Genomic DNA, 11238 nt, shown 5'->3' with positions numbered 1-11238 from the left:
GGTGAGGTGCGGATAGCTGACCAAGCCATGATACGTTAAACGAAGGTCCTGTGAGGTAGGATTCAATCCAGGAGAGAGCAGAACCGAGATTCCCATGTCAGCGAAAGTATAGAGAGAAGGATACGGTGATTAACCGTGTCAAAGGCAGCCGATAAGTCAAGCAGAATGAGTACTGATGACCGAAATGGGTCGCCCTGGCTTTTTTAAGGCTTCTGTTACAGACAGCAGAGCCGTTTCGGGTAGAGTGGCCGCTTTGAACCCAGACTGATTTGGATCCAGAAGGTTGTTCTGTGAAAGGAAGTCAGAGACCTGTTTGGAGACTGCTCGTTCAATGCCTTTGGATAGGAAAGGCAGTAGTGAGACAGGGCGGTAGTTCTCGACCTAAGCAGGGTTGAGAGAAGCTTTCTTAAGTAACGGTGTTACCCGGGCCATTTTGAACGCTGTTGGAAATGTGCCGGAGGTTAGCGCAGGCATTGATCACATGTGTGATAGCTGGAGCGATGGTCGGGCTGATGGACTGGAAGTAGGCTCAGAGGGTATAGGGTCCAGCTGAAAGCATGTGGTAGGACGGCTGCATGTCAGGGAGTCTGGACACTTCACTCTCGGAGAGAGAGGCGTGAATGCTGAAAAAGATGTTCCAGCAGTCCCTAGAGGTTGTAGGAGTGCGGTATCTGAGTCAGATGCGTTGAGTGGGCATGTAGAGAATTGACTGCTGATTGCCACACAGCAAGCCCCCCTCCTTTCTTCTTACTGCTCTGTCTGTGATCTCTGTCCGCCCGCACAATCTAAAAGTCTGAAACAGTGACGTTTGAGTCTGGAATAAGTTCCTGCAGCCATGTCTCGGTCAAACACACAACACTGCATTCCCGATACTCCCGCTGTGTCCTCGTCAGCACTCCAAGCTCGTCCATCTTGTTGGCAAGGGACCTGACATTTCCCATGACGGTCGAGGGAAGAAAAGGTTTATATGTTCTTTCCCTCGCCTCCCGCATGACCCCAGCCCTGCATCCTCTTCGTCTCCTCTTTAACTGGCCGGCGATTTGGGATCTCGCTCCAGGCACTAGTATGGGTTTGGAGAGTGCAATCAGCTGGTCGCGAAGGTAAACAATATTCCAGTTGGCATGGTGAATTTGGCAAGAAAAAATGTCAACCAAATGAGGTGTTTGGCCAAAAGAAAGCACAACTAGACACACAAAAAAGACAATTACACAAAAACGTTATCAGAGCTGCTGTAACAGGCTGCCACTAGTAACAATCCAATCATATGAATGAATGTGGTGAATGTCTCTGGGGGAAGGTGTGCATATGGTTCCTCTGTGCTGTGTTGATGGATCAGCTTAGCTGTGCTTTGCTTGTCTCAGTTTTCTGCCTGGCAGGCTGTGGTTACCTGAGCTGTGCTGACAGCTGAGGAGTCTCTCCGCTCCTCACTCACATCAGCTCACAGGATCTGACACACTGTGCATTTGGATCCTCTGTGCTGTGCTTCACCTGACTCACTGTTCTGATTGGCAGGGTGCGCCTACTGGAGGGGGCTGATACAGCTGAGAGTCTCTGTTCTCGTGTCTTGATGAGAAGAGAAGAGGAAGATTTCCAGTGTGTCACTTTCACTTTCTCATTAAGCTACTTTGTAATTCACTTCCCAAATAACAATTACACAGGAAACAGTCAGTATAAGTTAGAACTAAAGGAAATGTGTGCTATGTGGTAATGTGTCTGGTGTGTGAGCATGGAAATGGTCAATCTTCTATTCCTTCCCTTCCCTGGGTTTCAGTCTGGTGATTGCCCACTCTGGAGGTTCCTCTCCTGAATCTGAAACCTCTGGACTGGGTCTAGATCTGCTGTTCCCCTCACAGATCTCTGACATCATACTGAGGGAGATCCTCCACAGGTTCCATCGCCTAAGACGTTTCACATACAAGTGAGAATTTCTTATTTTATGGTTTTGATTACATTACAAATAGGAAGATGGCTCTGTATTTGCTTTCATACATGTCTAATAATAGTGTGTGTATGTGTGTGTGTGTGTGTGTAGTATTCTACTGTTTGATTTGTGTGTGGATGCTCTGTTGTCCTGGCTGGCCTCTCTGCCTGATCTGAAGGGGGTGATTCTGCATGTGAGCTGCCTGACTGAGATCTGGGCCACCAGGATCCTCCAACTCATCCACACCTGCCACAGTCTAAAGAGAGTAGAGTAAGAGACACCTTTTATAATCATCTTACTGATGCTCTAAAGGAAATACAATCACATCTGTCCACTGATGGTCAATATCAATAACAGGAAACGGAGAGGTAAGTTACATTACATTACATTTAGCAGACACTTCTTGACCAAAGTGACTTACATATGTCAGCTATATTACAAGGGATCACATTGTCCCCGAGCAACAGGGGGGTTAAGTGCCTTGCTCAAGGGCACAACTGGGTGGAAGCTGGGAATTGAACCGACAACTTTCAGGCTACTGCACGCTAGCCCAGCTCCTTAACCACTACACTACCACCACCCCCAGTTGAATAGGTGAGATCTGAAATACCCTCAGGTCCTGTGCTGCTGGTGTTTGTTTTGGGGTGAGGGGTGCTGCCCCCACCTCTCATCACACACAGTAAACTAATAGAAACTAATAGAGCACTTATAGAGGGACATCATTGGGAGTTTTGGTTTCAAAATACAGAAAATGGTTTGACTCCTCCATCATTCCCCAGTTTTGTTTACAAAATAAAATCCATGAATTCTTAGACAAACTGGACACTGAATTTGAATGAATGTGGTGAATGTCACTGGGGGAAGGTGTGCATATGGTGTGTATAACAGAGGTAGTTTTCCCTCTCTCACGTTCTCTGCATTGTGTTGTGTAAAATGAGAGATGCCACAACCGACCTGGGGCCTCATGTACAAAGACTTGCGTGGATTTCATCCTAAAACATTGCGTATGCGCAAACCTGAAAAGTAGCGTACGCACAAAAAAATCCTGATGTATAAAACTGTGCGTACGCAGCATTCCACGCAGCTTTTCTTTGTACATCCCAATTAACGTGAAATTAAGCGTACATGCACGAGCAGTACACTCCACCCTCTCTCCTCCCTCAATCACACTCATTTTTTTTTTTTATAATTCTTTTTATTAATTTTTTAAAACATAACACATCACACAACACAACATACACACCACCCACCCCCCTCCCACTATAGACAGCTATACAACACAGGTGTTAATAATGACACAATGGTAATGTCAATGATAGTGGTTATAATAATATTCAGTATAATAACAGTAGAAAAAAAGTAAATAAAATGGAAAGAATAAATAAATAAATAATAATAATAAATAAAAAAACAGAATATAACAGAACATAAATAACAGTAAAGAAAAAAAAAAACGAAAAATGATAGATAGATAGTAATAGATAAATTAAAATAAATAAAATAAAATAAAATCAGGCTACACCTTCAGCTTAGATTATGTGTCTATGATGTTAACCCTAAGAAGTGGGCTTCATACTTAGAAAGGCAGTAAGTTCACCTCTTCTAAGGAGGTGCCCCAATTCTTGTGGCAAATAGTCCAGAAAGGGGGACCAGATTTTTAAGAAACGCTCATCCCTTCCTTTAATAATAGCCTGTAAACGCTCATGTGGAAGAAAGTTAAAAATCTCTTTGTACCACTGAGTAATAGTTGGTGGGGACTCTTTAATCCAATTGTGAAAAATGTACTTTCGGGCAATTAAGAGGAGCTTTTCAAGAAGCGTATATTTTGATGCTGAGAGTTGAAATTGTCTAGAGGGGAGACCTACAAGGAAAACACATGGATCTTTTTTGATCTCGACCTCAAGTGTCTCACTGAGTATTCTAGCAACACGAGTCCAGAATCTGGAGATGAGCTTGCATTCCCAGAAACAGTGATAATAGGTCGCCCTTTGTGTATGACACTTAATGCAAAGAGGAGAGACAGATCTATCCATTTTGTGTAAAACAACAGGGGTGATATGGAGCCTATGAAGTAATTTGTATTGAGTCTCTCTAAATCTGTTGCATGTGGATACAGATCTAATTAATTCTAAAGCCACTTTCCAGGCATCTTCTATGTATTCAGTACCCAAGTCTCTTTCCCATTTAAGGGCAATATTAGTCATCTCATACTCACCAGATGCATTAACAGCAGAATAAAAGGCTGAACCAAAGTGTTCTATGCTTCTGCGTTCCAAGATAAATCTTTCTGGATCAGTAGGAGGCAGTCTAGCAGTGGAAAAATTTGACAGGGAAGCTATGAAATGCCTAATTTGTAAATAACCATAAAAATGTGTCTTGGGGACATCATATAATTCTCTTATCTGCTGGAAAGACATAAGGGTATTATCCTTGAACAGGTCTGCGACTAGATGAACCTCCTTCTCACGCCACACAGAGAACACAGGTGACCCAATACACGCTGGGAAATCAGGGTTATGAGTAATGGGAGACAGTAAGGATTTGACATTCTTCCTCCCTAAAAACTTAATTATATCATGCCACATTCTGACACTACTGTAAATGATAGGATTAAGTTTTATCTCAGGTTTAATATTGGCTATATCACAGGTAACCAGGCTCCATGGGCAATGCGGGAAACAAGCCCAGGAGTCAGCACATGTCTCATTCCTAATGTATGTATGAAGCCATTACCAAAGATGCAAAATCAAATTAGGTACAGACAGGCCTCCCATATCAGCAGGTACTTGTAACAGCTTAAATCTCTGTCTAGGCCTCTTGCCCTGCCAAATAAACTTTGAGATTGCCCTTTCTAGGTCTTTATTGACCTTCTTTGTTAGATATATAGGTAGTATTTGCAAGGGATATAATAGTCGGGGCAGGGCATTCATCTTAATGAGGCTGATTCGACCAAACAGCGACAGTGGTAGATTATGCCAACGCTCAAGATCTCTCTTGACTGCAGCACAAATTGGGGCAAAATTAAGTTTCCACAACTCCCTCAAATCTGGGGAAATCTTAACTCCCAAGTATGTAAAACCAGATACTGACCACCTAAAGGGAAAATCGTTCAAGACATCAGTAATATTTAAAGGCCAAAGTGGCATGGCTTCTGACTTATCAAAATTAATTTTATAACCAGATATAGTGCTGAACTCATCTAATGTATTCATAATAGCTGGAATGGACAGTTCAGGGGATACTACAAACAAAAGAATGTCATCGGCATACAGGGCGATTTTATGTTCCCTTATACCTCTCACATCAGTATGTCCCTTGTACCTAGCCTTATACCTCTCACATCAGTATGTCCCTTGTACCTAGCCTTATACCTCTCACATCAGTATGTCCCTTGTACCTAGCCTTATACCTCTCACATCAGTCCCTTTGTATGTCCCTTGTACCTAGCCTTATACCTCTCACATCAGTATGTCCCTTGTACCTAGCCTTATACCTCTCACATCAGTATGTCCCTTGTACCTAGCCTTATACCTCTCACATCAGTATGTCCCTTGTACCTAGCCTTATACCTCTCACATCAGTATGTCCCTTGTACCTAGCCTTATACCTAGCCTTATACCTCTCACATCACATATGTCCCCCTTATGTACCCTAGCCTTATACCCTCTCACATCAGTATGTCCCTTGTACCTAGCCTTATACCTCTCACATCAGTATGTAGCATCAGTATCTTTGTACCTAGCCTTATACCTCTCACACGCTCTGCTAGTGGTTCTAAAAGCCAAAGCAAAAAGTAGTGGGCTAAGTGGGCATCCTTGGCGAACACCTCTAGCCACTGAGAAAGAATCAGACCGTAGGCCATTGGTTATGACCACAGCTTTAGGTGAGTGATATATTGTTCTGGTCCATTTAAAAAAGACCTCACCCAAACCAAACCTCTGCAGTATATAAAATATTAGGACCATTCGACTCTGTCAAAGGCCTTTTCAGCGTCAAGGGAGATGGCCAAAGCCTTCTGTTTTTTCTGAGTTGTAAGCTGAACAATATTTAGTAACCTCCTAACATTACTGAGAGAATATCGTCCACGAATAAAACCTGTTTAATCAGGGTTAATAAGCATTGGGAGCAAATCCTCCAAACGTCTAGCCAGAAGCTTGGAAAGTATTTTACTATCAACTGAAATTAAACTAATAGGCCTATAGGATCCACATTGGTCAGCTGGTTTGCCCTTTTTCAGGATAACAGATATATGAGCAAGGTTTAAAGTAGGGGGGAGACAGCCTTTGTCAAAAGAATCCAAAAACATATCAGTTAAGGGGTCGACTAACACCTTACTAAAAGTCAGGACCAAAGCCATCACGGCCAGGAGCTTTACCTCCCTGAAGGTCACTGATAGTTTCCAGAACTTCTTCTTTACTAATTGGCCTATTTAATTCTGCTTTTTGTTCATCAGATAAAGATGGCAATTCTATTCCATCCAAAAAATTTGATCTGACCAAAGATGTGCAGTCTGATCTATAAAGTTCCTCATAAAATAACCTCATGACTTTATTTATATCAGCAGATTTAAAATGTCTAGTCCCATATTTATCTGTTAGAGATGGGATCAGATTTGGCTCCGTTTTACCACGTGCAAGCTGAGCAAGTAGCCGGCCAGGTTTATTACCTGATTCAAATAGCCTGTGTTTTGCAACGAATATCTGCGTCTCTGCTTTGTGTGTTAACAGCTGATTTAGAGCAGAGCGGGCCGCACCTAACGGTTTGGCCAAGGAGGCGCTGTATGAGAGTTTGAGCTCCTTCTTCTTTGGCATCCTTCTTTTGTGCTGAAGAGTAGGATATAATGGCCCCGCGTAAATATGCCTTGACAGATTCCCACAGGATAGAGGGACTAATGTCAGGTGTCTTATTTTCAGCAAGAAAATGTCCAATCTCCCCATTAATATAGTCAATAAAGCATTGTTTACTTAGTAAGACAGGATTCAGTCGCCAGCATCTACAGGTCCCTATAAGGTGGTGAGATTATTACAGCAATAGGAGAATGATCAGAAATAGACTGTATACCAATTGTGCAATCCACTATCCTATGTAGTACTGACTTTGATGAGGAAAAAGTAGGCTATCCTAGAAAAAACTTGGTGAGGGTTAGAAAAAAAAGTGTAATCTTTATCTAAAGGGTGCAGTGTTCTCCAGGTATCATAAAGATCCAAATCCTTAATTAACTCAAGCAGTTTGGAGCTTTTCCTTGATAGAGCTGAACGGGGAGGTGAGACATCAATGTTAGGATTAATTACACAGTTAAAGTCTCCCCCTATTATCAAGTAAGAAGAGGAAAGTACAGCTAGGTCTGAGAGAAGCCTGGGAAAAAAGCTGTCAGGTATAGCCTAAAAGCAAAACTGTAATCCACAAAAAAACTAGGAAATGAAACAGTAAATAAAGCTGTCTTCAAAGTTCTATCCCCAAACGATCCCACATCCCAAAAAAGAACAAACCCCACCCAGAACACAAAGAAAAAACAGCCACAGAATGGCATTCAAAGTCATGGGACAAGTGAAGCTGAGAGTTATCTCCCTGCCATTAAGTGAGAAGACACAAGCAGAAGGCAATTCCATTCCTCCACCAATGCACATTTCCCACTACCCCCCTCCCAACCCCATCGGCCAACTGGTGCTCAAGCATTGAAAACCAATTAAAAAAAAGCAGTCCCAATACGATTCAACCAAGTCCATCGTCTTTATCCTGGTATCGGCGCAGATAGCACCGTAGTAGACGGGTTGTAAATGTAAGCAGAAATAGAAAAACTTCAGACTTTGTATAGGAGTTTGTAACCATTAAATCGGTCAGACTCGAATCCATAGCCCATAAGGGGGAAAAGAATGAATAGGCTACCAAAACACGTCTTTGAACGTAAATTCACAAACAAGATAGACCATCAAATAAAATGATTCCCTTATGGGCTAGCTTAGAAAAAGAATAACACAAGGGCAGGACAGTTCTGCAATGAGTAGACTAATTTCATAATCAGTCGGATTCAAACCTGGTCAGAAATTCATCCGCATCTTTGGGAGACTCGAAGGAGTGGTTTTCGCCCTTGACGGTGAAGCATAAGGTGGCAGGGTAACGCATTTGGAATCGTATGCCTTTCTGGATAAGTTGAGCGCATGTGGCGTTTCACTATAACGGGCCTGACGTAGTTTGTCTTCTGTGGTCCTAGGGCTCTGTGAGCTCTATCAATCTTTATAAGGCCATGCTTAGTGTCCAAGCCAAGTATGTCAGGCAGCCATGATTCAAAAAATGTAACTCCCTGTGTCCCCTCTGCACCTTCCTGTAGGCCGATGATGCGTAAGTTGTCCCGTCGACTACGGTTTTCTAGGTCTTCAGATCGATCGGTTAGGGACTTAACTTGTTGCTCAAGCCCGGCAACTTTACTCTCCAGAAGCGTGTAAGGTAAATTAGCACTCTGAGATCGCAGTCTCTGCATCTGTTGTCCTATTAGTATTTTCCTCAATGCGGCTATCCATACCGTGCAGAGAAGACTAACTCCGTGAATTTCTGTTCCATCAAGGCGCTAATCTTCTCTGTAACATTTTGAGCTATTGTGCTAGCCACGCTATCCACCTCACAGTCGCCATCAACAGCGCTAGGATCAGCCAACTGTATTTTCTTATCAGGACGCGCTTTTCTTTTAGTTTCACGCTGGTTCATGTTCCCTTCAGTTCCAGACATGGTTGGTAGTAAAAAAAATTGACATTAAATTATATACTCAGGGCTGCACTTTTGACATTAAATTATATACTCAGGGCTGCACTTTTGACAGTAAATTATACTCAGGGCTGCACTTTTGACTAGGGCTGTCAAATTAACTGATTAATTTCGCTAATATGCTAACTAGAAGGACATTTGAGAGCGCAGACCTCCGCGAAGACAAAATGGCCTATCCCGCAATATTAATAACAATGAAAACTCATTTGTGGATCCATCCATTCATACTCGAACCTGCTCCAAAGTTTAATAATTGAAATCATCAAATTTATAAAAAAAAGTTTATCTCCAGCGAATGCGAGGTAGAAGTGTTTATCCGACGAAATGACAAGAATCTTCGTCTTCATCATCTGTAATAAATAAAAAAAAAACAGTAGTGACAGAGCGTAGCAGTGGCTAGCTGCTCAGAGACCGTGGTAGAATTATTGGTCAGTCTGCAAGTAGGTGACAGGGTTCGCATAACTGGGTTTGATGCATTTGAACCATTACAACACAACTGCATTAATTGAAAAAAAAAAATTAAATCAATGCGTGTCCAAGTAGGCTCGCGATCAGCCTTTTCGTGGAATAAACAAAGTTGATCCAGGCCACATCTCCACAACATTACGATTTCTGGATCATATCCCTATATTTGCACACAAGTGTGACAACAATAATGCGAATGCTTACTCGAGGAAAGTCAAAGTATCTTATGCAGTCAATCACACTAAGGGAAATAGCTGATATCCGCGCTTATTAGGCAGCCTATCTATTCTATCTGTATGTGTAGGCTATAGGTTTCACATTCCCCTTTAATGCCTATCCTCTAAGTCTACAGTTGTCATTAGATCGGCTGTTGCATAACTTAGTAGAATTTGAGCATGTTGCATGTCCATTTATATAGAAACATAGGCCTACTTTCGAAGTGTTGTCATTTTTAATAACCCACGTTTCACAATATACTGTGAAAATAAAGGCCTAGACTCGCGATCAACTAATGTTGTTGTGCTGCATTGCCTCTAAGCAGGGTCGGACTGGGAACAAAATTCGGCCCTGGCAATTTTTCTCCTGGACCGGCCCACTACTGGACCGACGACCCCACACACACATACACACACATACACACAAGCCCACCGATACCAAAATCCCCCCGATTCCCCCCCATAAATAAAAAACACACAGTATCATGCTGTAGCAACACTTCATAAACTGAACCCAAACATTTAGATTTGGACCTATAGCCTATAGGTTATTAAAATCACAATAACACGGGGGTCCGGGGGGGTCTCTCCGGGATTTTTTTTTTAATTCTCGTTGCTAATCACACCATTTTAAAGTGATTTGAGAGGGACAGGATTCAGGGATAGGCTACTAAAGACAGGCTCATCTTCTGTCTGTCTCACTTCATGTTACCCCATGCATTAAACCACATGTCACTGCTTGACTAAATGAAAAATATAGGCTACTGAACATGGACATCGTCATAGTTGACAGAAATTACGATTTGTGCCAACATGTTGTAGAAACACAACCACAGCCTTTTGACCTGTCACCCCCCAATCCAAATGGATGCAACTGCATTTATAGGCTAGGCCTAGGTCTACATAACGGGCAGCAAATAGGCTAAATAACTTAAAAAAAAATAAAATAAAATCCCGGAGATCACCGGCCCACATGTGGACCGGCCCACCAGGCATTTGCCCGGTTGTACAGATTACCAGTCCGAGCCCGCCTCTAAGTGTCGCCAACTGACGATAGACATTGGAAATGTGCGTACGCCAGACATGAAGTTTGCGTGGAGGACCGCACATTCTCACGTTCAAGTCGGGCTTCGTACATCCGGACGCGAGCGTGAGAAGTGGCGTAGCAAGCTTTGTTGTGCGTACGCCAGCTTTGTACACGAGGCCCCAGGCCTTTGACTCTTTATTGAAATATAGGACAAAACAAACAAATCAGACAGGGAGCGAGCCAGTCGCATCACAGCTCCTCTGCCTCAGGACAGTCGCAAAAGAGGCGACAAGACTACGAGACACACAGTGCATGTGAATAGAAGTACAAAAGTACATGTGAATAACAAAAGTACATAAAACAAACATGGTATACCTGAAATATAGGACAAAACAAATAAATCAGACAGGGAGCGATCACAGCTCCTGCCAATCAAACAGGTAAACCATGTTTAAAAAGCCTACATTCAGTCAATTCACCAGTATGAATGTCTGTAAACTAACTAGTTAACGCCACTACACCTGCAGCCACCTTAGCAGACTGTAGCATGTAGAACTGAGGTAATGTGCATTGTGTAACAAGCTAACATAAAAACAGTGGTTAAACAAATGTAACTCGTATATAAGGTGTGCAACACCAGAAAAACAGTTCTATGTGAAAAATGCACCGTACAAGTAACCATAAAAGTATAAATAAAAGATATTCTACCAGAAAGACTCAGTAGACAGAATAGAATCAGTTAACAATTTAATTAGTAAAGGAACGGCTTGGATGCAAGCATGATAGAGTCCTGAATAGGTAACAGTCTTTGGCGTAGGCCCGTCTCGGATCCGTCCAGCGATGAAGCGGAT

At 42.5% G+C, this 11238-nt stretch overlaps 1 protein-coding gene across 3 annotated transcripts in view; it reads left to right on the top strand.

The window, feature by feature from the left end:
• Positions 1 to 11238, top strand: part of LOC125287778 (NACHT, LRR and PYD domains-containing protein 1 homolog) — a 52630-nt gene that overhangs the window by 28713 nt on the left and 12679 nt on the right. For 2 of the 3 annotated variants that reach the window (XM_048233796.1, XM_048233795.1), the window contains exons 8-10: positions 1513 to 1593; positions 1772 to 1918; positions 2033 to 2191. In XM_048233796.1, coding sequence (XP_048089753.1) covers positions 1513 to 1593; positions 1772 to 1918; positions 2033 to 2191 — 387 coding nt within the window. The remainder of the gene's footprint in view (positions 1 to 1512; positions 1594 to 1771; positions 1919 to 2032; positions 2192 to 11238) is intronic. The other variant, XM_048233797.1, reaches the window with a different exon arrangement.

This window comes from Alosa alosa, chromosome 22, assembly GCF_017589495.1.
Source record: "Alosa alosa isolate M-15738 ecotype Scorff River chromosome 22, AALO_Geno_1.1, whole genome shotgun sequence".
Classification (NCBI taxonomy): Eukaryota; Metazoa; Chordata; class Actinopteri; order Clupeiformes; family Clupeidae; genus Alosa; species Alosa alosa.
Note: the sequence above shows the minus strand (reverse complement) of the source record. Positions and strands in the feature narration are given on the sequence as shown.